This window comes from Schistocerca serialis, chromosome 2 (assembly GCF_023864345.2).
Source record: "Schistocerca serialis cubense isolate TAMUIC-IGC-003099 chromosome 2, iqSchSeri2.2, whole genome shotgun sequence".
NCBI lineage: Eukaryota > Metazoa > Arthropoda > Insecta > Orthoptera > Acrididae > Schistocerca > Schistocerca serialis.
This window is the reverse complement of record NC_064639.1, coordinates 530,452,211-530,480,046: the sequence shown is the minus strand read 5'-3', so window position 1 is coordinate 530,480,046 and position 27,836 is coordinate 530,452,211. Positions and strand designations below refer to the sequence as shown.

General features: G+C 38.8%; 1 protein-coding gene across 7 annotated transcripts in view; it reads left to right on the top strand.

Moving 5' to 3' along the window:
- Window positions 1-27,836, top strand: part of LOC126457502 (clavesin-2-like) — a 266,825-nt gene that overhangs the window by 113,646 nt on the left and 125,343 nt on the right. For all 7 annotated transcript variants that reach the window (XM_050093821.1, XM_050093819.1, XM_050093820.1 and 4 more), the window contains one exon: window positions 16,413-16,540. In XM_050093821.1, coding sequence (XP_049949778.1) covers window positions 16,423-16,540 — 118 coding nt within the window. In that variant the 5' untranslated portion in view covers window positions 16,413-16,422. The remainder of the gene's footprint in view (window positions 1-16,412; window positions 16,541-27,836) is intronic.

Below are 27,836 nucleotides of genomic sequence, written 5' to 3'. Positions count from 1 at the left end.
CATGCATCGCTGACTAACGTTTCTCATTGTGGATAATGTTGTTGCCCTTGCGAGCTGTAGACTCGCTTTTAAAAGCTTAGCGTGTGGTTTGTGGACACTGGGCTCCTCATGAAGAGGAGCGGACATTCAAATTTCATTCTGATTTCGGTTTCCCGTGATTAAAAGTGGCCTCAATCGCTTCAGGTGAATGTCGGATTGGCACCTTTTAAGAGACTGAGGTCAGTTCTTCTTCCTTCTCTCAGACGACCTGTTGCTCCCTCCATCTGTATTACTCTTGTGGTTAACGAGATGTGCCTGCCTTCCCTTTCCAGAGAACTTGTAACATTGTACCGTCTCTTTATACTTTGGGCAGAAGGATCTAAAACTTCTACTGCGTTGGTAATGAATAAATAAAAGAAGTTTTGCACAAAAGAGATCTAGAAGACTTCTGCTTGTTTTAAGAATAGGAGTTTTCGGAAGTGATTGCCGTCATTTCAATGCTGAGATGATTACTTTCTTGTGACATAGCAGTACGCAAAACGCAGGAAGTTTGGCTACTTGTAGTGTCGAATGGTTTTTTTATTGTATATTTAGAAAATGAAGTTTTCATAATACTATTTTTACGGTCTTTCTTTTTTAACGTTACTATCTCAACTGGTTTGATCAGAAACTGGGGTGATTGCCCCTAACATGGACATGCTAGGTTTGACAATCTATTTAGCCTCTATTTTGAAAAAAAGTCACATTTCCTTTCTGAATAATTTTCAGGCTAATGGACTTTCATAAATTAAGTTTTTCGTTCCTCATGAAAGCAGTTTTTCTTGTGCAAAAACGGAAAATCCAAAAGTCTACCTGGTGACCATATCACGAACACATTAAATGTATTCGTAACTGCAAATAAGGACAACCATCAGCTGTAGAATGGACCGGACATTAACCCGGATTTCCCAATTACCGCGAGTGGTCACCTTACCATCTGGCGATCCGTGCATGATTCACGGCCAGACCCAAACTTCCATATGGTATGGCCAACATTGTTCATATTTTCTGTCGGTTTCATAGCGCAGTTTTGCTAAAATTAAAAGATTTTAATGTAAAATGAGTAAACTTGATACCGAATAATCATTTTATTTATTCAAAAGTGGATTCAAAACAGGGTATTCCATTAAAAATTAAGTTGTTTACGTTCTCGACACTACAATATATTTCATAAACCAAACGCCTGAAATTATTCAAGAGAAGAATACAAGACCAAAATGAGACCAGATAACAAGCGACTCGTCGCGATTGGGACAAATAAAAATATATTTGTCAGGAGCAGGAGTCCAATACACTCTTCATGATGTAAATTCCTGCAGACTGTAGAGTCCCATGCTCATAAATGCGTTCTCCTGACAAAGACTGCAGCACCAACTTTCAGTTTCTGTGGATTTTTGAATCTCGTTCTTGCTGAGTTTCTGCTGTTTGTTCTTGGGCTTGTTGGTCAGCGACCGTTTCGTGGTTGATCCCATTTTCGGTTTATATGGATAAGCTTCTCTTGCCTGGAAAAAGACTTTTTTTTCATCATGAATCCACTCGAAGACGTCTACAGACGTTAAAGTAACCTCTGGCGTGCCACAGGGGAGTGTTATGGGACCATTGCTTTTCACAATATATATAAATGACCTAATAGATAGTGTCGGAAGTCCCATGCGGCTTTTCGCGGTTGATGCTGTAGTATACAGAGAAGTTGCAGCATTAGAAAATTGTAGCGAAATGCAGGAAGATCTGCAGCGGATAGGCACTTGGTGCAGGGAGTGGCAACTGACCCTTAACGTAGACAAATGTAATGTATTGCGAATACATAGAAAGAAGGATCCTTTATTGTATGATTATATGATAGCGGAACAAACACTGGTAGCAGTTACTTCTGTAAAATATCTGGGAGTATGCGTGTGGAACGATTTGAAGTGGAACGATCATATAAAATTAATTGTTGGTAAGGCGGGTACCAGGTTGAGATTCATTGGGAGAGTCCTTAGAAAATGTAGTCAATCAACAAAGGAGGTAGCTTACAAAACACTCGTTCGACCTATACTTGAGTATTGCTCATCAGTGTGGGATCCATACCAGATCGGGTTGACGGAGGAGATAGAGAAGATCCAAAGAATAGTGGTGCGTTTCGTCACAGGGTTATTTGGTAAGCGTGATAGCGTTACGGAGATGTTTAGCAAACTCAAGTGGCAGACTCTGCAAGAGAGGCGCTCTGCATCGCGGTGTAGCTTGCTCGCCAGGTTTCGAGAGGGTGTGTTTCAGGATGAGGTATCGAATATATTGCTTCCCCCTACTTATACCTCCCGAGGAGATCACGAATGTAAAATTAGAGAGATTAGAGCGCGCACGGAGGCTTTCAGACAGTCGTTCATCCCGCGAACCATACACAACTGGAACAGGAAAGGGAGGTAATGATAGTGGCACGTAAAGTGTCCTCCGCCACACACCGTTGGGTGGCTTGCGGAGTATAAATGTAGATGTAGATGTAGAATTCATGGCTGATCTTATGACCTCATTATTTTTCTCTTCCTTTATGCCATTTGCAGAAGTGTGTCAACATTTGAAGACGGTGTGCTGCTGCATGATGTAATGCCTGAAGGAGAGTCAACACAGAACTTCAACGTTAAGAAGATCAACTGGACAGACGATAATAATGAATAATCGCCGTTCAAGGATGCTTAGCACGTTTGATTTTTTTCTGGTGGAGTGAAAACAACTGATGCCAGAGCACTAGTGGTTTGGTCCAATGAACTGCAAGAAGTAACCGGATCACTGCTGGTACTCAGATGGTTGTTGTCAGGCAACCCTGTGCTCAAATGGTTCAAATGGCTCTAAGAACTAAGGGACTTAACATCTGAGGTCATCAGTCCCCTAGACTTAGAACTACTTAAACCTAACTAATCCAAGGACATCACACACATCCATGCCTGAGGCAGTATTCTAACCTGCGATTGTAGCAGCAGAGCAGTTCCAGGCCGAAACGCCTAGAACCGCTCGGCCACAGTGGCCGACCCCTGTGCTGTATTGGTTGTTCAGTTCAGGAGGTGGATGTTCACTCACAATACTAGGAGGAAAAACGTTTTATGGGATCTCATTTGGATTGAAAGGATAAATACTTGTAGCTCTGAAACCCTTGTCATATTGGATTGTGTCCCTGATCCCCCCTCCATGCTGGCATAAACACATCAACTAAGTTCAACCAAATGATATCAAAAAGTCTCGGAACCTCTTGGTCTCAAAAAGTTTCAGTGGTTCTGAAGCAACTTTGTCCTGTGGTTGCAATTCATTCAGTGTGTTGGAAGGCAAGCAATAGGAGAGATTGTGTTCCGATATTTATACTGTTCCTCTATTTCTGTACTTCCATCTTCAATATTTAAAAACTTCTTAAGAGATGCTTTCAAAATATATTTTGCTTACAGCAATTGACGAGCAACTACAGTAGCTGAAATATGAAGGATCCTGCAAAACATAGTGCCTACAGGAAGATAATCTGCAGTGCCTCTTATTTAAAAATGGAAATTTGAAAGTTTTCTGAGTGTGCCAAATATAATAATACAGATACAAGTCTGTAGTTGTTCCAATGTATCTTCTATGTTATTGGCTTATTAAAAATGCTCTGAGGAATTTATACCACCATCATTTTAATGAATCTGTAAACAAATTAATGACATGTAGGAAAATTCACAGTCAAAATACACCTGTTGTTTTTTCCAAACTGGAGTTAATGTTAATAACATGTACTGACCACATTCATTTCTTAATGAAATATCCATCATTCGTTTACACATTGCATTTAGTCACACTACAGGTTTTTATGTAGCATAAGTGCTTCTGTAGCTATGTTGATTGGGGTTACTGATGAGATGACGTTGAATGCTTACAGCTACACTTTTAATGAGTGCACTCATATGATTATATGGAGAATACATGGAAGGCTGCTATAGAAACAACATCAAATCTTACTTAACTGCAAATTTGTGCTACAGAAATAGGAATAAAGACTGTTTTTATGACAATGAATGAAACTGCATAACTGAGTTTGTATTTTTCCTTGCATAGGGTGTGACTGCATTATGGAGACAGTAGTGAAGTACGAGGTGCATTCAAGTTCTAAGGCTTCCAATTTTTTTTCTCCGGACTGGAAAGAGATAGAAACATGCGCATTGTTTTAAAATGAGACTGCGTTCATTGTCAATACGTCCCAGAGATGGCAGCACCGTATGGCAGATGGAATTTTACCGCCAGTGGCGAGAATGAGAACTGTTTTAAATACTTAAGATGGCGACGTTTTCCTTACTTGAACAGCGTGCAATCATTCGTTTTCTGAATTTGCGAAGTGTGAAACCAATTGAAATTCATCGACAGTTGAAGGAGACATGTGGTGATGGAGTTATGGATGTGTCGAAAGTGCGTTTGTGGGTGCGACAGTTTAATGAAGGCAGAACATCGTGTGACAACAAACCGAAACAACCTCGGGCTCGCACAAGCCGGTCTGATGACATGATCGAGAAAGTGGAGAGAATTGTTTTGGGGGATCGCCAAATGACTGTTGAACAGATCGCCTCCAGAGTTGGCATTTCTGTGGGTTCTGAGCACACAACCCTGCATGACGACCTGAAAATGCGAAAAGTGTCATCCAGGTGAGTGCCATGAATGCCGACGGACGACCACATGGCTGCCGGTGTGGCATGTTGCCAAGCAATGTTGATGCACAACGACAGCATGAATGGGACTTTCTTTTTGTCGGTTGTGACAATGGATGAGACGTGGATGCCATTTTTCAATCCAGAAACAAAGCGCCAGTCAGCTCAATGGAAGCACACAGATTCACCGCCACCAAAAAAATTTTGGGTAACCACCAGTGCTGAAAAAACGATGGTGTCCATGTTCTGGGACAGCGAGGGCGTAATCCTTACCCATTGCGTTCCAAAGGGCACTACAGTAACAGGTGCATCCTACGAAAATGTTTTGAAGAACAAATTCCTTCTTGCACTGCAACAAAAACGTCCAGGAAGAGCTGCACGTGTGCTGTTTCACCAAGACAACGCACCCGCACATCGAGCTAACGTTACGCAACAGTTTCTTCGTGATAACAACTTTGAAGTGATTCCTCATGCTCCGTACTCACCTGACCTGGCTCCTAGTGACTTTTGGCTTTTTCCAACAATGAAAGACATTCTCCGTGGCCGCACATTCACCAGCCGTGCTGCTATTGCCTCAGCGATTTTCCAGTGGTCAAAACAGACTCCTAAAGAAGCCTTCACCGCTGCCATGGAATCATGGCGTCAGCATTGTGAAAAATGTGTACGTCTGCAGGGCAATTACGTCGAGAAGTAACGCCAGTTTCATCGATTTCGGGTGAGTAGTTAATTAGAAAAAAAATCGGAGGCCTTAGAACTTGAATGCACCTCGTAGAGTGTGAAGTACACAGGCGTGTAAAACTTTTGGAAGAAAGTAGCTTTCACATTGCCAAGTAACATAACTTGATCTTGATGAAACTTGGGCCATACACAGAAACGACTGCTACATAATGTCACTGAAAGAAGTATGCAATGAGATGAACAGAAATTACACTGTTTTTCAGAGACAATAATTGTAATGAAGTCACCATGATTTATGATGGTGCTCTGAATATTATGAATGGCTGAGCACGGTTTTTACAAGGACGTGTGATAACCACAGACAACACTGCATGTTCTCCTTTGTGTTTCCATGCTGACCACAAGGTTGGTAAGGAATTCTTGTGATAGGGCATTCCGTTCCTCGACCAGCATGTCCTTCCATGTGAGGGTTCTTAGTGCATCCAGGAACTTTGTCAAACAGAATCATTCTGCTGGTCCAGACGTTGTTGTTTGGGAGGCATCATGGATGTATTGACCACCAAATCTTTGAACACAGTGTACTCACCAGTTATCAGGATAGTATTAGATAAGTTGAGCTGTGTTTCAACTGTGATGTCAAAAAACTTACAGTGCTAGACCAGGTTAGATACTCCAGCACCATTAGGTTACAACCGGGTCATCTGCTTTATGGTAACAGTATGTTAAGTCAGTCAGGTAAACATGTAAATGAAGTGAAGCGAAAAGGGGAGTTTAAAATAGGTTTCCTCAATATACAGGGTATGACAGATAAAAACCTAATTGTTAATGAATTTTCCAATGAAAACATGTTTGATATCTTATGTATAAGTGAACACTGGTGCAAAGAGGAAGAACTAGGTTACAAAGTACTGGATGATTATACTTTAGTTAATTGCTATAGAAGGAAACACCACTTGAATGGTGGAGTAGCAATATATGTAAAAGCACCGCCTACACAAAAGTATAGTAAGCTAGATCTCAACACTCCCTTTGAGGAACTGCACTTTGAAACATCAGTTATAGTAATTGAGTGCCTTAAAATATTAGTAGTAGTAGTCTACAGGCCACCTAGTGGAGACCCCAGTATCTTTCATGAGAAATTTAACGAACTATTAATGTCCCTCTGTACACCAAAATGGGAACAATATACTATTGTCATTGGAGGGGACGTCAACTCAAGTTTTGATATTCTGCAGGACAAAAAAAAAAACTGTGGCAGATTTCAAGAATGTACTTAGGCAATATAACCTGTACTATACTAACTCCAAACCTACCACGGACCCTGCTTGTCTTGATAATATACACTCCTGGAAATTGAAATAAGAACACCGTGAATTCATTGTCCCAGGAAGGGGAAACTTTATTGACACATTCCTGGGGTCAGATACATCACATGATCACACTGACAGAACCAGAGGCACATAGACACAGGCAACAGAGCATGCACAATGTCGGCACTAGTACAGTGTATATCCACCTTTCGCAGCAATGCAGGCTGCTATTCTCCCATGGAGACGATCGTAGAGATGCTGGATGTAGTCCTGTGGAACGGCTTGCCATGCCATTTCCACCTGGCACCTCAGTTGGACCAGCGTTCGTGCTGGACGTGCAAACCGCGTGAGACGACGCTTCATCCAGTCCCAAACGTGCTCAATGGGGGACAGATCCGGAGATCTTGCTGGCCAGGGTAGTTGACTTACACCTTCTAGAGCACGTTGGGTGGCACGGGATACATGCGGACGTGCATTGTCCTGTTGGAACAGCAAGTTCCCTTGCTGGTCTAGGAATGGTAGAACGATGGGTTCGATGACGGTTTGTATGTACCGTGCACTATTCAGTGTCCCCTCGACGATCACCAGTGGTGTACGGCCAGTGTAGGAGATCGCTCCCCACACCATGATGCTGGGTGTTGGCCCTGTGTGCCTCGGTCGTATGCAGTCCTGATTGTGGCGCTCACCTGCACGGCTCCAAACACGCATACGACCATCATTGGCACCAAGGCAGAAGCGACTCTCATCGCTGAAGACGACACGTCTCCATTCGTCCCTCCATTCATGCCTGTCGCGACGCCACTGGAGGCGGGCTGCACGATGTTGGGGCATGAGCGGAAGACGGCCTAACGGTGTGCGGGACCGTAGCCCACCTTCATGGAGACGGTTGCGATGACACACCGGTGTCAATGTGTACTTTTTTCCATTTCCAGGAGTGTATTTACAAATATTGATAGAACTCATATGTCTTCAGATGTAGTTAGTTTTCATTTCTCAGACCATAATACAGTATATATTAGTCTTAGCAATGTAACTCCAGACTGTTCCAGCCCAAAAGCTAAAACTGTACCATGAGTCCTAAGAACAAAGAGAGGATAGATATATTTCGACTTGCCCTCACCTGTATCAGTTGGGATGCCCTATTTAGTAGACTACAACATTGTTCCTCTGACATTGTTTTTACTGAGTTTTCCTCTATATTTTTAAATACATTTGAAAATAATATTCCTTTGAGAAAATGTACTCTAAATATTAAGGATAGTAGTTGTTATAAGAGAAGGAAAAACAGGGAATGGTATACTCCACAGATAGGGCAAATGAAAAACACTGTTATGCTCTATTCTGATATGTACAAGAACAGAAAATATGAACTACATAAAGAATTATATTCCAGAGATAAGTGTAATTATAGACAGGCTATATAATACAGCCCTCATTGAAAAGTCTAGAAATAAATGCAAAAAAGCTGGAGTATAATTAACTCTGTGGCACACACTAAAGGAAAAGACGTTATGCCATATCCCCAGATGAATTCAATAAATTCTGCGTCCAATCTATTGAAGAAATATGCAGCTCAGTAGACAAATCTCCAGAAAATGCCCTTAACTTCATCGATAACTATTTTCAAAGGCCCCGCCAGAGCATTTTCAACTTCACAGAGGTGTGTACCAATACAATTCTGAAAATAGTTAAAAATTTCAAAGCCTCAGATAGCGTTGATTACTATGATTTATCATGTAACTTAGTGAAAGATATTATTGACTGCATAATTGATCCCTTAACCTACTGTGTAAATAAATGTCTAACTGAAAACAAGTTTCCTGATGTACTAAAATATCTTGAGTGGTCCCAGTATATAAGAAAGGTGATAAGAACTGTCCTGCTAGTTACAGACCAATATCGTTAACTCGTGTTTTCTCAAAAATTCTTGAAACAATTATGTATAATCAAGTTAGCACGTATTTAGATAACTTAAACTTAATAAGTGACAAACAATATGGATTCATGAAAGGTAAATCCACAACAGATGCTATGGATTCTCTTGTAAAATTTGTTCTGGGTGTGTTTGAGGCTAGGGGATTTGCTCAGGCTACATTTTGTGATCTGAGCAGAGCGTTTGACTGTGTGGACCATGATACTTTACTGAATAAGCTATCCTATTATGGTTTTGCTAATAGCAGCATAAATATGATTAAATCCTTCCTTGAGAACCGCCAACAAGTTGTATGCATTAACATGGAGAAGTCACATCTGATTAATGTTAGGTCTGGTGTGCCACAGGGCTCAGTACTTGGACCTCTATTGTTTTTACTTATGATTAATGACCTACCATCTTTTGTAAACTCTCACACAATAATGTATGCCGATGACACAACTTTTTAAAATAAAAGCTCAGATTTAAATACTCTAAAAAATATAGTTAAAGATACCCTCGCTCAGAGTTCATTATGGTTTAGAGCGAACGGTTTTCTACTAAATGAAAGTAAGACCCAGGCACTTTCCTTTAGCTTAAGAGAGAATCATGACTTAGAAAGTATATAATTTATAGGTGTTACAGTAGACATGGGAACCACACGTCGAACATTTATCTGCCAGACTCTCAAGAGTAATCTATTTAATTAGAAACTTAAAAAGACATGTTCCTAATAGTTATATAAGATCAGCATATTTTGCTTTCTTTCAAAGTATCATACCATATGGAATCTTATTGTGGTGCAATAGCAGTCACGTAAAGGGCATTCTACATTTAAAAAAAAAAAAAAAAAAAAAAAAAAAAAAAAAAAAAAAAAAAAAAAAAAAAAAAAAAAATTTGTAAGAATAATAACCGACTCAGATAAGTTAGAACACTGTAAACCCTTGTTTGTTAAATTGCAATGCCTGATAGTAATAAACTTGTACATCTATAATGTTCTATTGTATGTTAGGAACAATATTTCAAATATATCATTAAGAAGGGATGTACATAGCCATAACACCAGGAACAAATCATGTTTAGATGTACCATATCAAATACTATCCAAGTCACAGAATTCATATTTAGTTCTTGGACTTAAGTTGTACAATGAGTTAAGTATAGATTTAAAAGAGTTACCTGTCAATATCTTCTAAGCTAAGTTGTACAGAATACTAATAAATAATCCTTTCTACACAGTAGATGAATTTTTTGAAACTGAAAATACTGTCTTTCAACACTGTATCTAGCGGATGGCCTTATGTAATCCAAACTAAATTGTATTTAGTAATTAATGTTAAAAATGTAAGTTATCTTGATGTTGTCTATTGCTTTATGAGCTGAACGATAATAAAATTTGATTGATTGATTGTTATTGTGAAACTGTACACCTTCCTCATGTTCAACTTTTTAGGGATGCATTCAGCTGTGACCTCACTTTTATGGATCACAATAAGTAACCACATCAAACTGCACAGCTGGAGGAACTCTTGTGGATTGGCCTCCTGGTTCCTCAAATTTGAATTTCACTGAGCACATATGGGATTCATTGGGAGATGTATTGCAGCACATCCACATGCACCAGTGACTACCTAGCTGCTGACAGTGATGATGATGGAGGAATGGGAAGCCCTATGATGAGAACTCCCTACCAATATTTTCGCCAGAATGGGAGCATATTGCAGAACATGCTCTGCCATCTATAGTGATTACACACCCTATTAACAACCGTATCCCACCTTTTATAATGTCAAAGGGGATCACTATAAACTGTATTGACTTCAGTGTAATTATTGTTTTTGAATAAAAGTGTCATTTCTGTTTGTCTCTTTCCACATTTCTTTCAGTTACCTTCTGTGCCATGCTGTAACAATTATTTCTAAGTATAGTCCAAGTTTCATCAAGCTATGTTACTTGGCAATGGCATGTCATGGAAAAGTGACTTTCATCCTTAAGTTTTCCACGTCAATGTACTTAGTCAGTGATATTATTAACTTATGCCAAGGCATTGACATTTGACACTAGGAGACTGAAATAACTAACACATGGATAATTTACTCAGCTATGATTAAAATGTAGTCCACAGTATCAGAGAAATATGTGAAGTGCACAATTTATGAGCGGAATCATACACAAACAGGGTCTCAGGAGAACTGAGTGTTATGGCATAAAGTTGGGAACGTCTCTTTATCTTAAAAAACAGGTTCTCACAGCCTTAAATAGTGGCAGAAAAGAGAAAAGTGATAGTTTTTCTTGAAGAAGAAAAAATAATTTACAGCTGATGAATGATGCTAAAATAGATATGTAATATTAAATGTAATTTAAGAATCCACATAATGAGCAAATAATTTCATCCATGCCACCATAGACACAAAGAGATAATGAGCACAAGAATTTCTTGGTATACAAGTGTCACAGTTTATGATTTGTTCTGTCACCAATAAAATTAAATCAGCAGCTAGCATCTTAGATTTGGAAAACTCTTCATAATATTAAGTGGGTGCGGAGACAAGATATTTGACAACAAAGAGAACTTTGAAAACTCATTTCCATCCTTTTCACTTTAAACTTACCTAAACATCTAAGGCTCTTTTTGGCTGATCTACTTTCAAAGCAACATGCACATATAATACATTCTCAGCAATTTGAATGTAAGCTGCACTCAAACTAGCTCTGATGAGGCCATCATGAGCAGATCGTCATTTCTCTAGGAATAGGATGTGAGTCATTACTGAGAACTGTTATTTAATTATTAAGTGAACAGAAGCTGTCCTCTCGCCTATGTGCTATATGGAACAGACTGGATGAAGTGCAACACTATAATCTGCTAAGGCACTGAATGGGTGTCACTGTCACTATAAAATACATAACTTGTCTGATTAGACAGAGATAGTTGTGGAACAGCACAGCATCCTTAACATTGCCAGGGATGCCTGAGTGTAGAAAGGTTGGGCTCTGTAACATGAATGTCTGATGAAACTTTCAATTATGGGGGAGAGTGTTGTATCTCGGTAGAGCTATCAGACCTTTACTTCTTGCCAGCCCTGCAGTAGAAGTTTAATATATTTTCTTATTTCATTTGTAAATTATGGAATTCATTTTTTATGTGGTGCACTCTTCTTTTGAAATTGAAAATATTATGAATCTGCAGTTATATCTACATCTACGATGTAGGTAGCAGTAGGTACTGGGAGATGAAGAAGCTTGCACAGGATAAAGTAGCATGGAGAGCTGCATCAAACCAGTCTCTGGACTGAAGACCACAACAACATCTATGTCTACATTTGCATCCATACTCTGCAAACCACCATAAAGTGCATGACAGAGGGTATGTCATGTTGTTAAGGTTTCTTCCCATTCCATTCATGTATGGCGTGCAGGAAGAATGATCATTTTAATGCTGTAGTTATTGTAATTTAGTCCTCACAGTTCCTATGTGAGTGATATGTACGGGGTTACAGCATATTCTTAGAGCTCTCATTTAAAACCAGTTCTTCAGACATTGTTAGTAGGCATTCTCGGGATAGACTCTGCTCTGCCACTTCAGTTTCCCCAGTATTTCTGTGACATTCTCCCATGGGTCAAACAAACCTGTGAGATTTCATGCTGCCCTTGCCTGTATAGGTTCAATATCCCCTGTTAGTCCTGTTTGGTGTGGGTCCCACACACTTAGGCAATATTCAGTACATTACTCTGCTTACATTTTTTGTGGCACTTTCTATCTTTTCCATGTTGTTCTTTAAAAATGTTAATATTTGCTACTGGTGCAGTAAAAGAGTTCAATAATCAGTTTTAAAGGTTCTCACAGATTTTGGCTAACAGATCAAGTACTCTTCTAGCTCTTATACTTTCAACTGATCTTGGTAATATATGAGGGTTGGAACTTTAATAGTGGCAACTATTTATTTACAGCTCGTACAAAACAGATATGTGTTTCAAAGCTTTACTGACCTTCAAAGTAGTCACCAGCATTGTGTATAACTCGCTGCCAGCAATGTGGAAGTCGTAGGATACTCTTAGCACTGCCAGTTGTGTTGACAGTTTGAGCTGTGTGGTCTATTGCCCAACAAATTTGTAGCAGTTTTGAAGTGAATGCCATGAAGTGTTTCCCTCAATTTAGAAATCATGTTGAACTTACGAGGAGTTAAGTCAGGGGAATAAAGTAGGTGGTATAGCACTTAGCAGCCCCATCAGTCAAACAAATCAGTAACAGCTTGCATTTTATGTGCTTGAGCATTGTCCTGCAAAATGATGGTCAGGTGCTGCAGGAAGTGTCATCACTTCTGTCTCTATGACGTTCATTTTTTTAACACAACCTATGACCAGCTTAGAGACAGAAGTGATAACATTTTCTGCAGAACCTGACCATCATTTTGCAGGACAATGCTCAACCACGTACAGTGGAAGCTGTTAATGATTTGTTTCACTGATGCTATATCACCTACTGTACTCCCCTGACTTAAGCCCTCGTGAGTTCAACTTGATTTCTAAACTAAAGGAAACACTCCACGGCATTCACTTCAGAACTGCTACAAATTCATCACACAATAGACTGCGTCACTTGAACTGTCAGCACAACTGGCACTATTAAGAGTATCCTACAACTTCCACATTGCTGGAAACAGGTTATACACAATGCTGGTGACTATTTTGAAGTTAAGTAAAACTTTGAAACATGTATCTGTTTTGTATGAGCTGTGAATAAATAGTTGCCACTATTAAAGTTCCAACCCTTGTATGTTTGATGGTGATGTAATTCCAGTGACTTTTTTGTTCTCGAATCATTCAGTTCTCTGGGAAATTCTAAGAACATTATTATATCAAACATTCTCTCCTCTTTAAGCCCTGTGTCTTGTTCTGTTACATTATGGCTAGTTCCTCAACTTCATATTTAGGTGTAATGCATACCACTCATATCCTGTATCATTCATTATGGCTAATTTTATTTTAACACGGTGAATGAAGACAACTTTGAACCATTATGAAAAGATATCCACCATCAGTGGTGAAAGCAAATTGAGGATCTATTCATGTATTAACTACACCAAAGTGCAATCAATTAAAGAAGGTTAGGCTCTCTTTGATAGCATGATCATGTAGATAGAATATTTGTTCAGCTGCAGAAGGGTGGGAAATGAAGTCATTCAAGGTATACTCACAGGAATCATTCAGGCATTTATCAGAAGTGATTTAAGAAATGTGGAAAACTGAATAGTCAGTTGGGGACTTGAATATTAAAGGTAACAAAAGGGTAATGGTAACTGTAGTAAGAACTATAAAGGGTGAAGAAAAATTGTGACACGAAATTTTAACCATGAATAGCTGATGCCAGAAGGAACCAAACTTACTAGTGTTGTGTAGGCTGACAATACACAATTTTTAAACTATGGAATCTTCAGGCCACTTGCCCTGATTGGCCACAGGATAGCCCTGTAGCCGGATGCTCTGGACAGCGCATGACCATCAATGCTTTGCCGTCCAGAGATCGTGATATATTCAAGGCAGCCCACACACTCGGTGGTAGCGTGCTACTCTGAGTGTGAATCTACCGGGGTCCCTATACATCCATTGTAGTTTCATGCTAAGACGTACCGGGAACAAACCCGTCAACAGCTGTTACTTCATTCCAAAAGTCTTTTACAAATTGTGTCAGCCCTGGAAAGGGCCTTTTCCATAGCTAGGACATTGTTTACTTAAAGCAGGTGCTTGAACTGGCAACCCTCTGACATGACACAAGCTTGGTAATGTCGAATGGTGTTTTGCCAAACTCTTTCAAAGATTCCTGACATTGCCTGATGTGATTGGTGGCATGTTGAATGCAATCCATTAATTCCTCTTCATTTCTAGATGGTTTGCATCTGGGTGGGTGAACTAGAACCTTGAAGAATCCCCACAGGAAAAAGTCCAGTGGCGTGAGATCTGGTAATTGCACGGGCCATGTCCTGCAAGCAGCTCTGCCAATTATCCGGCCATCGAAGAGTTCATTTAAATATCCCAGCACAGCACAACTGTTATTTGTGGGCATCCCATCATGCTGCAACCACATGCATAGCTGTATGTCCAGGAGAACATCTTCCAGCAGTCTGGGTAGAGTTTCTTGCAAAAAGTGAAGGCAATTTGCCCCGGTAAGTTGCGGAGGTAGATGGACCGGCACAATCAGATGGTCACCCATGATGCCTGCCCAAATGTTTAGTGAAAATTGTTCCTGGTCTCCATGGACATACGTGATGTGAGGATTTCCCCTTGTCCAGTAAAGAACATTTCGATTCTTGTAAAGGCCATCCTGATGGAAAGTGCACTCACTGGTAAACAACACAATGGTGGGGAAGTTTGGATCTTGTGCAACATGCTGCAGAAACCACCGGCAAAACCCTAACCTGTGTTCATAGTCCACCACAGGATTTAGATCTTGGACAGGTTGGAAACTAAGTGGATGCTGGCTGTCATCCCTCAAAACCTCTGGACTAACTGATGAGTGACCCCCCTATCATGTCCAATGGCACAAGTACTTGTCGTAGGTGCTTCCTTGAAGTGCTCTAGAACAGTCTCTTCAAATGCAGCATCCCATTGTGTTTGACAAGTTCCAGCATCACCATGAAATCCCGCTAACAAGCCTGTTTCACCAAGTCAGCGGTGAATTGCTGTAAATATTTGCGAGTGTGGGTAGCGACTTGCTGGGTACTGTTCCTCATACAACCATCGAGTTTCGTATCCATTACCATTGGCTAATCCATAAACAAAAAAAATATCTCATTGTTATTAAAACAAATACTGTGCCACCATGATTACTTTATGACTAAATCGCAGGTGAAGTGTGTGCTCCAAAGCGAAGCTTATGTGTGAATGCCTCTGCCGAGAGGTGGAGAGAAACAGCAAGACCTGTGTGCATTTCATGTTGGGGCAGTGATGAGGCAAGGGATGTATGTATGTGTGAACAGACAACCATAGCCCTCCCTGTCAACCGACAAATGGCAACAGGGCAATCCCATGGCTAATCGGAGTGCATAGCACCAAGTTTACATGGTTTAAAAATGGTGCATTGTCAACTTACACAACATTAGTAATTTTGGTTCCTACTGCCATCAGCTATCCAGGGTTAAAAATTTCATGACACAATTTTTCTCCAGCCTGTATATGTGACAGTTCCTAGGTTAGTGAGGGAAACTGAGATACACTGAAAAAATCACTTATATACTTTTATTTGTGGGACAGAACGTGCACATCAAAAAGGAATTGCATGACTCCAGAGACCTCTTCAAGGGCCATAGGTCCTCCATCAGGGCGATATTTTTCTTTCCCATCCAAGACATCAGCCCTACATAAATTATTATTATATTTTGTCTGTCTAATAGAGCCTATGTGATTGAAGTAAGGCATTCCTCCAAATTAAAATTGACTATATGTGAAATTACTTGTTTCAAACTATAAAACCACCAGATATTCTGAAATAAATGGGTCATGCACCATCATAAGTTGCATTAGGAAGCCTCCTTTATTTATTGATGGTGACTAGTTTTGCACTTGTGTTCATTCTCAAACCATCCATCTTTGTAATGAATTAATACAGTTAAGTATGCATGCATGGAACAACCACATCAAATAATCCAAATGGTAATGCAGATACCTTATCATACAGTATGTATGATAAAGTTGTGGTCTTAGTTCATCTCAGGCATGCTGGAGATCTGTGAATCAGCTTTTCAGTTTCAGTTTTCACATACCTTCATATCTCCTTCTTGAGGAGGCCTACTGTGTTTCACCAATTATCATTATATATATTTTGACTGTAGTTCTGTATTATCTCATTTTACTTTTCAGGGAAAAGAAAATGTCCTCTGCTTATGCATCTCTAGACAATAACTGGAAGTTACGTGCCCAAAATGAAGTACTGGAAGATCCTGACAAAGTTGTGGACAATATTTCAACTCTGAAGAACCTTCTTCGAGGTATGCTTCTGATTTTTTATTAGTTTAATTTTGCAGGAGTTAGTAGAAGAGTAGTTTTATTTAAAAAGGTATTTGCAAACAAACAAACTAGCATAATTTATGTTGACCAGTGTAATTTGTGAAGACATTCTCAGCAGCCAGCAGGTGATTCAAATGTGCTAAAGATAATAGTCTTAGTTTATGAGCAAGAGACATAGAAATGTTGTTTGTGATCAGAGGAAATTTATTGACTGAAAGTGATTTGTGTGTGTCTCTGGCTATAGGTAATGAAGAATACCATATCACAAAAGATTAATTGTGTGATATTTCAGGTGGATGCATTACAATCGGATTTTGTTTGTAGGATGGAGACCTGTCAGTGGAAGTAGATGTAAAATGTGTATTGTGACATGTGAATACAACATGTTTCATATGTACCTCAGCTCTGAATTTTGTTACCATATCAGTTGGTTATATATGTTGAAGCAATAAAAAGGACAGTAGATTTACATAATTCGTCCACACAGAAAATAACACAAGAAAGTGAAGAACATTATTTTGCATGTCTGTAACATGAAATGATTCATCTCCAGACATGGGTTCCTTTTCACACCTGTATCTACCAAAGCCATATATGTGATCTATAAGTTCATAAGGGAATTTAAAAACATCATGTGCATCAACAGATCGGAAATGAACTCAGTTAATTTAAACCTGCAGTAATCATCCTACAAGTTTTATTCTGCTGTCAAAAGATGAAGTCCTAGAGAAGCAGAAAGATCCGAGCAAGTGCAAATTTAATTGGTTTGTTGAAGATTTGAAGATACTGAGGAATTGTCCACATGCAACTCAGACAGATAGTCATATATTTTTACACATCACCACTATTAGCTACGGCAATTGCAGAACATTTAGACAATCTACACTGCATAGGGAAGTCATATACCTTGTACAAAGTAATGGGAGAGGGAGATGACATTAACTTACTAAGACTTGATTGGGGGAAATTTTGGTTCATACAGCTGTTTAGAGTATCTCATGTAAGATAGTATACAGAAGTAGAGGTATCACAAGGAAGCATTTTCAGTGGGAAACTGCTAACACATCAGAATTAGGGAAAACACATGAATCCATTGCTTTAATCATTAAGTCATCTAATTCAATATGACAAAAATGAGAATATTGGCTGTTTCCCTTAGTGCTCAGCTCTATTGCAGGAAAATGACAGATGTAATATTTCATACCTGAGGTCACATACCACAGAATGGGGTGAAATGGGACATGTAGGGGTGATGTAGGACATTATATTACCTTTGCTGTTTTCTTGGTGCTGACATCTAGAAAGTCAGCTGTAGTGCCAGTACAGCCAGTGTCATCATAACTGCTGTCTGCTTCTCATCTCCTGTGCAGCAAGCTATGTAAATTTAAGTATTAACTGTGTTTTTCTTACTTACCACTTCTTTTTCCATGTGTTTTTGCTTTTAGGAAGTTTTAATTTTTGAGTACTAGTAATAGTGTTCCATAGATTTCGTGTTTGTTTTGAATACAGTCCAGAGACAGGTAGTGCTTATTTTCTTTGTTTCCAACAAGAAGTGTCTAGTAATCACAGTTTTGTCAGCTATCAGCCGCCTTTAGTGAATTAGCAGTCTAGTTAAAAGTTGATTACTTAACTCTGTACAGTAAATTGTTGATTTCTTAGGATGGATAGGATGTGTGACTGCTGCGTATGGACACAGGAGGAGCTGGCCACTGTTTGGAAACAGCTGAATTTGCTGATGGCCGCGGTCAGCCATCTTCAGGCTGCAGCCTCGGAGTGTAGCGGCAGTGGGGAGTCTGGTGCGTCACATGGTACACCCCAGCTGTTACATGTTTCACCCACGTTTCTTGCTGTTGAGACATCTTCGCGAGTAGCGAGCATGGATTGGCCACCCTGTCCCCAAGGGGAGTGGCAGGTTCAATGGCATTCGCGTCGCACGGAGGGACAATGTGAAGGCTGGTCGTGTGGCATCACCCACTCTGCCTGTGAGTGAACTGTGGCTGCTCCTTCAGCAAGGTCTGAGCAGGCACATGGGGGGAGGGGTTTATTAGTGATTGGGAGCTCCAATGTTAGGTGGGTGATGGAGCCCCTTAGGGAAATAGTGGAAAGGTCAGTGGAGAAGAACCTCTGTCTGCTTGCCGGGAGGGTCTCATCCAAGATGTGGAGGAGGCCCTGCCGGCGGCGATAGAGAGCACTGGGTGCACCCGACTGCAAATTGTTGCTCGTGTCGGCACCAATGACTCCTGCCGTCTGGGTTCAGAGAACATCCTCAGTTCATACAGGCGGTTGGCGGAGTTGGTGAAGTCAGAAAGCCTCTCTCACAGGTTGGAATCTGAGCTAACTATTTGTAGTGTTGTTCCCAGAACCGATCACAGTCCTCTGGTTTTGAGCTGAGTGGAAGGCTTAAACCAGAGGCTCAGACGATTCTGCGGAGATCTGGGGTGAAAATTTCTTGACCTCTGCTATCAGGTGGAGAAATGTAGGGTCCCCCGGAATAGGTCAGGCGTGCACTACATGCAGGAAGCGTCTACAAGGGTAGCAGAGTATGTGTGGAGTGCACATGTGGGGTTTTTTAGGTAAGAGAATTCCCTCCCTAGGCTCAACAAGGTGCCTCCTGAGACGCGACAAGGTAGCAGTAGGCAAAACGCAACAGGGAATGACAATATTAATGTGGTAATAGTAAACTGTAGGAGCATCTATAGAAAGGTCCCAGAACTGCTCTCATTAATAAATAGTCACAATGCTCATATAGTACTAGGGACGGAAAGTTGGCTGAAACCAGATGTAAACAGTAATGAAATTCTAAACTCAGATTGGAATGCATACCACAGAGACAGCTGGACAGTGAAGGGGGAGGCGTGTTTATAGTGATAAAAAGTGCAATAGTATTGAAAGAAATTGATGGAGATCCAAAATATGAAATAATTTGGGTGAAGGTCACGGTTAAAACGTGGTAATTGGATGTTTCTATTGGCCCCCTGGCTCAGCAGCTGTTGTGGCAGAACACTTGAAGGAAAATTTGGAAAATATTTCGAGTAGATTTCCCGACCATGTTATAGTTCTGGGTGGAGATTTTAATTTACCAGGTATAGGGCAGGGACAAAGAATCCAGTGAAATTTTTTTAAATGCATTATCTGAAAACTACCTTGAGCAGCTAAACAGAGAACCAACTTGAGGCAATAACATAATAGACCTTCTTGTGACAAACAGACTCGAACTATTTGAAACAGTTAATGCAGAACAGGGAATCAGTGATCATAAAGTGGTTACAGCATTTATGATTTCAGCCATAAATATAAATATTAAAAAAGGTAGGAAGATTTTTCTGTTTAGCAAAAGTGACAAAAAGCAGATTTCAGAGTACTTGATGGGACAACACAAAAGTCTTACCTCAAGTACAGATAGTGTTGAGGATCAGTGGACAAAGTTCAAAACCATCGTACAGTATGAGTATGTGCCAAGCAAGATCATAAGAGATGGGAAAGAGCCACTGTGGTACAACTTCTGAGTTAGAAAACTGCTCTGGAAGCAAAGGGAACTTCACAGCAAACATAAACATAGCCAAAGCTTTGCAGACAAACAAAAATTACACAAATCAAAATGTAGTGCGAGGAGGGCTATGCGAGAGGTGGTCAATGAATTCGAAAGTAAAGTTCTATATACTGACTTGGCAGAAAATACTAAGAAATTTCGGTCTTATGTCAAAGCGGTAGGTGGATCAAAACAAAATGTCCAGACACTCTGCGACCAAAATGGTACTGAAACAGACGATGACAGACTAAAGGCTGAAATACTACATGTCTTTTTCCAAAGCTGTTTCACAGAGGAAGATTGCACTGTAGTTCCTTCTCTTGATTGTCGCACAGATGACAGAATGGTAGATATCGAAATAGATGACAGAGGCATAGAAAAACAATTAAAATCGCTCAAAGGAGGAAAGGCCACTGGACCTGATGGGATACCAGTTCAACTTTACACAGAGTACGTGAAGGAACTTGCCCCCCACCCTCTTGCAGCATTGTACCATAGATCTCTAGAAGAGTGTAGCATTCCAAAAGACTGGAAAAGGGCACAGGTCATCCCCATTTGCAAGAAGGGACATCGAATGGATGTGGAGAACTATAGACCTATATCTCTAATGTCGATCAGTTTTAGAATTTTGAAACATGCATTATGTTCATGTATAATGACTTTTCTGGAGACTAGAAATCTACTCTGTAGGAATCAGCATGGGTTTCAAAAAAGACAATCATGTGAAACCCAGCTTGCGCTATTCGTCCACGAAACTCAGAGGGCCATAGACACGGGTTCCCAGGTGGATGCCGTGTTTCTTGACTACCGAAGGTGTTTGATACAGATCCCCACAGTCATTTAATGAACAAAGTAAGAGCATATGGACTACCAATTGTGTGATTGGATTGAAGAGTTCCTAGATAACAGAATGTAGCATGTCATTCTCAATGGAGAGAAGTCTTCCGAAGTAACAGTGATTTCAGGTGTGCCGCAGGGGAGTGTTGTAGGACCATTGCTATTCACAATATATATAAATGTCCTTGTGGATAACATTGGAACTTCACTGAGGCTTTTTGCGGATGATGCTGTAGTATATCGAGAGGTTGTAACAATGGAAAATTGTACTGAAATGCAGGACGATCTGCAACGAATTGGCGCATGGTGCAGGGAATGGCAATTGAATATCAATGTAGACAAGTGTAATGTGCTGCAAATACATAGAAAGAAAGATTCTTTATCATTTAGTCACAATATAGCAGGTCAGCAACTGGAAGCAGTTAATTCCATAAATTATCTGGGAGTAGGCATTAGGAGTGATTTAAAATGGAATGACCACTTAAAATTAATCTTGGGTAAAGCAGATGCCAGATTGAGATTCGTTGGAAGAATCCAAAGGAAATGCAGTCCAAAAACAAAGGAAGTAGGTTACAGTACACTTGTTCACCCACTACTGAAATACTGCTCACCGGTGTGGGATTCCGTACCAGATAGGTTTGACAGAAGGGATAGAGAAGATCCAATGGAGAGCAGTGCGCTTCGTTACAGGATCATTTAGCAAATGTAAAAGCATTACAGAGATGATAGATAGACTCCAGTGGAAGGCTCTGCAGGAGAGACGCTCAGTAACTCGGTACGGGCTTTTGTTGAAGTTTCGAGAACATACCTTCACCGAGGAGTCAAGCAGTATATTGCTCCCTCGTATGTAGGTCTCGCAAAGAGACCATGAGTAAAAAATCAGAGAAATTAGAGCCCACACACAGGCATACTGACAATCTTTCTTTCCATGAACAATATGAGACTGGAATAAAAGGGAGAACCGATAGAGGTACTCAAGGTACCCTCCGCCAAACACTGTCAGGTGGCTTGGGGATTATAGATGTTGGTGTAGACGTAGATGTAGTGCCTCACTCTGAAAGTGGTCTCTGCACTTGGTTGTGTGAATCAAAGTTTTATAAAGCAGGTACATAGTGTTTGAAGTTAATTTTGTTGGTACATAATTCAAAGAGCATTTTTTTCTTTCAAACTGAAAAAGCTAATTTATAATATGTGTTTACAATCCTGCTCCTAAGCTTTGAAGAATTTTAATACAATTTTCAGCTTAACCTATCATCTGAGATTTAGTATTGAAGTTATGTTGTATACAAAGTTTCATGAAGTTATTGTCATTAATGTACTGATGAGACTAATTTGTTCATGTACTTGCCATTTTCAGGGGTGAAGTGGGACAAGTCAGAAACTATAAAAAAGCTGCAGGTGGGGTGCACTCTTAAAATATGATAAACATGCAATGCAAAATGCTATTGTTGAGTGTAGGAGAGGTGGTAGAATCTTCAGAAAACTAGCTGAAGTGTTCCAAAAACTATGCTGGCAGATAGGGTAAATGAAAAATTTAAAGGGAGACATAGAGATCAGCAGGTTTTAAGTGAGGAGTGTGAAAAATTAATAGTAGAAGGAATTTTAACCTGTGGAGAGAGGGAATTTCCTCTTCAGAGTGATGACTGTAAAAACTTCTCTTGATCGATGTAGATATCTTCTACACATCTTACGCAGCCCCTGGATGTTGCAGTATTCAGACCCATGGCATCATGGAGGGCTGTTTTGATATAAACTGGAAGAAACTGTGTAAGAGCTGTCTGCCTGAAGTCCAGTTCACCCCCCCCCCCCCCACACACACACCCAAAAAAAAAAAAAAAAGGAAAAAAAAAAACAGAACTGATGAAATAAAATCTTAGTTTGCACTATCAAGAAGGGACAGCCCAGAGTCATTGTGGTCAAATTCATCACAGAAGAAGACCACAAGTCCGTGTGGAAGGAATAATTAGTATACCAGTGGATAAGAAGATTCAAATCAAATCTCTAAGGAAAAGAGAAGGGAAAAAATGACAGTGTTCCATTTCCCTCAAGTACCTGACATCTGAGATGTTCTATACACTAATATGGTATGCAAAATTGATGTGTATCAATACATCAGAAGAGGAAATTTCTCTTCCGATCACTGCCCAAGAATGTCAGATCAGTGAAAATTATAAATGAACAGTATAGCAAAGCTACATTTAGATTTGTAAGATTATTTATTTCATGTTGTAGTGTATTAAAATTGACTTATTTTCAGAAAAAGGTATTGATTTTAACACAAAAATGTTCTCTAACAAACTTCTTTATACAGTACCTTACAATAAACAATATTCAAAAAATATGAACCCAATGTAATGCAACACACTGTTAGAAGATCAAATATTTAAAGTTTCATAAAGTATGGAAACAAAATTAATGGGTAAATTTACTAAAAACAGAAAAATCTGCTCAGCTTCACCCCATTGTACAGTAGGTGCTCCTATAGATCATCCTTGACTGACTCTGGACTGATCACTCTTTCCACACAAGAATGGTCCATTACACTGATAAAAAATTCATACTGCCTATTTGCCTCTGGGTGTTTTCATAGTTCTTGAGCACTCCCTAATTTGACTTTATCTCATTTCCACAAGTAAAATCTCAGCTGAAAGAAGTGTGACTATTTTATTTTTACTTTTTAATTATTTTCTTCATATGAAGACATCCTGCACGAATGAGATGATGAATATGTCTAGTTGATAAGTAGAGGACAAAGAGGAGAACAGAATGCTTAAACCATGAAAGAGGGGTACTGGTAAACATAAAAGAGCAAGCAAGCATTTTTTTATTTCCAGTAACAGAAATGAGATAGTGCCACATGTGATACAACAAAAACTACACAGAACATATAGTCCTCTTTCTTAGAATACAGGATACCTTAATTGAACACATTTTTAATATAGTCTAACAATCTTTCTACCTTTCCTACTGTGCCAAATAAAAATTTTCTATTTGCAGTTTGTAATTAAAAATTCGATGTGTGGCTCCATGAAATAATATCATTTATGCTGATAAAAAGAAAAAAATGTTACAGCGATAAGGACAAAATAACAAAGCTCAAAGAACATGTGTCTTACTTACATTTATTATCAGTTCACAGAAGATGTATATCAAGAAACTTAAAGAATAAAAACATGCACTGAACATGACAAAATTGTAGCATGGAAATTTGACTTTGTCAGAGAATTGGATGGAAATAAAGTTCAAAAGGTGCAGACAAATAATGCAGCTTATAGGAAACTGTGAAGGGAACATAAATGTAGAGCACAAGAATCACTTTCAAGTTCTTTCTATTATAGATTGTGATAGTGTTGTTAACAGTTCAAGTGTATCATGTGGAAAACAAAACTACATTGTGAATGAGGTAGAACATGGAATATTGTAGCTGCAGTTATGTAAAAGATCATAATTATGCAAAAGTGCTCTCAAAAAATTTGCCACTGATAAGTTATTCACCTAAGACATTATCGAATTATGTTGACAAAAAGCCAAATAAATAGTACCAAACAAGACATCAGGCACAGCAAAGGTAGGCATGAAATCGATAAGCCCTGAACAGCAAGTATGTGTAAAATTGAGCTGCATGCAGACAGCCAAGGGTGAAGTATAACCACTGAATTTTGGTGGACAAGCAGTGAGAATTTTAATTGCAGGAGCAAAATTCAGTGCTGCTACATCAATGAGTCAGGAAAAAATTTCCTCATTGAGCAAAAAGAACTTTTCTGTCTTCCTAGTGGGGTAAAGTGATGTAACAAGGAAAGAAAAAAAGGATCTCTTAAGTTCATTTAAAAAAAAAAAATTGTGACTTTCACCTGCTTTATTTCATCGTTGATTGTCCTCAGCATTGACATACTGTGTTGCTATAGTGGCTGAAAAATGGGGGTGGAAATTCAGCACTGACTACTTTAAATGATGTACTCAACAGGTGCACATTTGCGTTTCATAGTTCTTTACTTTCACTGTTCTCAGCTCCTCAATAACACACAGTTATATGGCCAGTGTACTACTGTTTAACTTTCAATAAGCCTCATTAATAGTTTGCAGGCAAACATCAACATACTGCTACAATAGTTTACTTTTGAACATCTACGAGCAGTAAAAACCTAACAACACATTTCACAGTCTTTCAGATAAATTGAACAGCCACTGTCATTGCTTTAACACATGGCCTATTGGTGTACCACTTATTTCACAGTTGATGTATTGTTGTTGTTCTAACCAACACAGGTTTCTTGTCTGAAACTCGGCAGTGGACTGACTGTCTTGGGACCAAAAATTGGACACATTATCATCACAATAATAGGCACTGAAACTACACATTGTTCGATGTTTAATTTACAGAAATTACAATTAAAACTTAACTCTTTACATTACCTGAATACATCAAAAAATTTGTTACTTTTAATAGTTTCTTCTACAAGGCGTATTATTTGTTTAAATCATGAAATTAACATATATAGTTACACAAACAATACTTTTGACAAAACTGCTAATTACTTTGGAATTAATTAAGAGCTGGCTTTGCTAACATGTTTTCGAATAGAGCCAAGTAAATACTTCAAGAATGCTATTGTTTCATCTCCCAAATATTTATAATTAATACAGAATTTATATTTCTTTATAAGTCAATAATAGAATTTAAGTTAAGAAACAATTACTGATTTCACTCTATAATGGAAGATACTAACTTAAATCAATTACATACATACAACTAAGAACAAAATTAGATCTGGTGGTAAATTCTTTAAGACTGAGGGCCAACCTTGCAACCTTTCTCTTTTATGAAAATGCAGATTATACTCACATATGTTAATAGTTATTAGTCAGACATGAAAAAATGAATTTTAAGGAGGCAGATGGCATAACAAGAGAGTGAGTAAAAATATCTCAGCTTGATTTGTCACATCACCCCCTCATTGAGTTGATCAGATAGATATTGCAAATAGCTAACTGTGCAATTCAATGATCACATGTGCCCTGGACAGTGGGTTAAAAATCTACACACAAAAAAATATTATGTAAGAAATCTTATCAAAAACTACAGTACATATGTTTTTCAAATTCCCACTTATATGAGCTGACCATATGAAAATCCCTATACAAAATTTTTATTTACAGTGTATTGTACATTTGCACAAAATATCCACAAGTTATACTTTTAATAAAAATTAGGCATCTTCATCATAAGTGATCCTTTTTGGGTAAACAAAGATTACAGCCTAAAATCTGTATCACTTTATACAAGTTCTGTCTTGCTTAAAAGAATAAATCCTCACGGATTGCAAAAAGTTAAATTACAATGCACATTGCAGTTCACTTTTTAGACAGAAAATTTCACTTGCTCAGTATTTAGTATTTTTCACAAGCACTTTCACTCTTTTTCAATGAGCTTTTACACATTTTCTCACCAAGCTGACCACACCTTCAACAGGTCCAAGTGGCAATTAGTAAGAAAATGCACTGCTATCAGTTCCCTTGGAAGTGGTTTTTCTTCGCCAAAGTACATGAAAAATTTAGACAAAACACCCTACTTTAGTACACTTACCTTTTCTTCTAACATAAGTCTAAGAAAAAATGTTTCACATTAAAACATTTCATAAATAGATACATTACATAGGCCATAACTCTGTCTGAAACTGGTTAAAATTGAAAGATTTGGGTCTCTTTCCCATTTGCAAAATAGCAAAAACTCAAGATGTGCAGTAGCATAGATTTACTAATCATTATGTTGTGAAAAAAAGAATAGAGCCACCATCACATAACTTAATTACCACTCAAATCCAAATTAAAGGGATGGAAGTTGTACAAAATCATTGCCCCACTCCTCTACTTAACTCTGAGCACTACTCTCATTCAACCCGAAAATTAAATTCTCACAAAATCAAAAAAGTTACCAATAGTTGACCTGTCAGAATATTCACATCAGTCTAGCACCACAGTTATCAGGTAATCAGCAAAATTACTTTTCTTCATCCCAGTATTGCCACTTTAAGCTCATAATTCCTCAGTACAGAAACAGAAGCTTTCAGATAACCTACAGATCCAATAATACAGCATTATATGACATCTACCTCATAAAAACTTTGATGTTTCTGTTAATCTGTCATTCCCAGCTGCAGTGTCATGAATTGCTCAATATACACAGTACCCAATATAGCCTAGTTCAAAAATTAGCTCATCAGTACAGTTACACCACATTTGTTTGTATACAGTCATATTTTTCATTAATCATGTATGTCAGCTCCATTATCTTACTTACCTTTCTTATCTTGTTAGCTAGCAGAATGCATTCTCAAAAAACATCTGTACTACAGAGACAGGCTCCATAACCATTAAGACCCTAGCATTATTCATTATTTTATTATTTCATTATTGTTTCATTACATAATAAATAAACACCTGCTCTGTTTATCCAATGCAAAATTGATTCTACTGTAAAACACTCCATAGTAACAGATGCTTATGCTAAGGCAAACTTAATCCTCATTACTGATCAGACAAAATTATCACTTAGAAAAACTATTAGTTCACTGTCTTCCATCAAATTGCTTAAGATTCTAGCCTGAAGGGCAATATACATACAGATTTTACTTATTCTTTCCACACATTACTCCAGGCAACTATGTCTAAAGTTGGAATTCCTTAATGTTAGAAAAGACTGTACCTTGACACAGATAGATAGTTATCTCCATATACTGACTGCACTGAACACAAACACTTCTATTACACCACAGTTAATATTAATATCTAGTATTCCAATTGATTTATACTGCATATTGCTGCTGCTGCGACACCCATGAGATGATTACTTCAGATATTAATCATCCTCCACATATGCTGACACCTTTCATTTTCAGTTTACCTTACCTCTT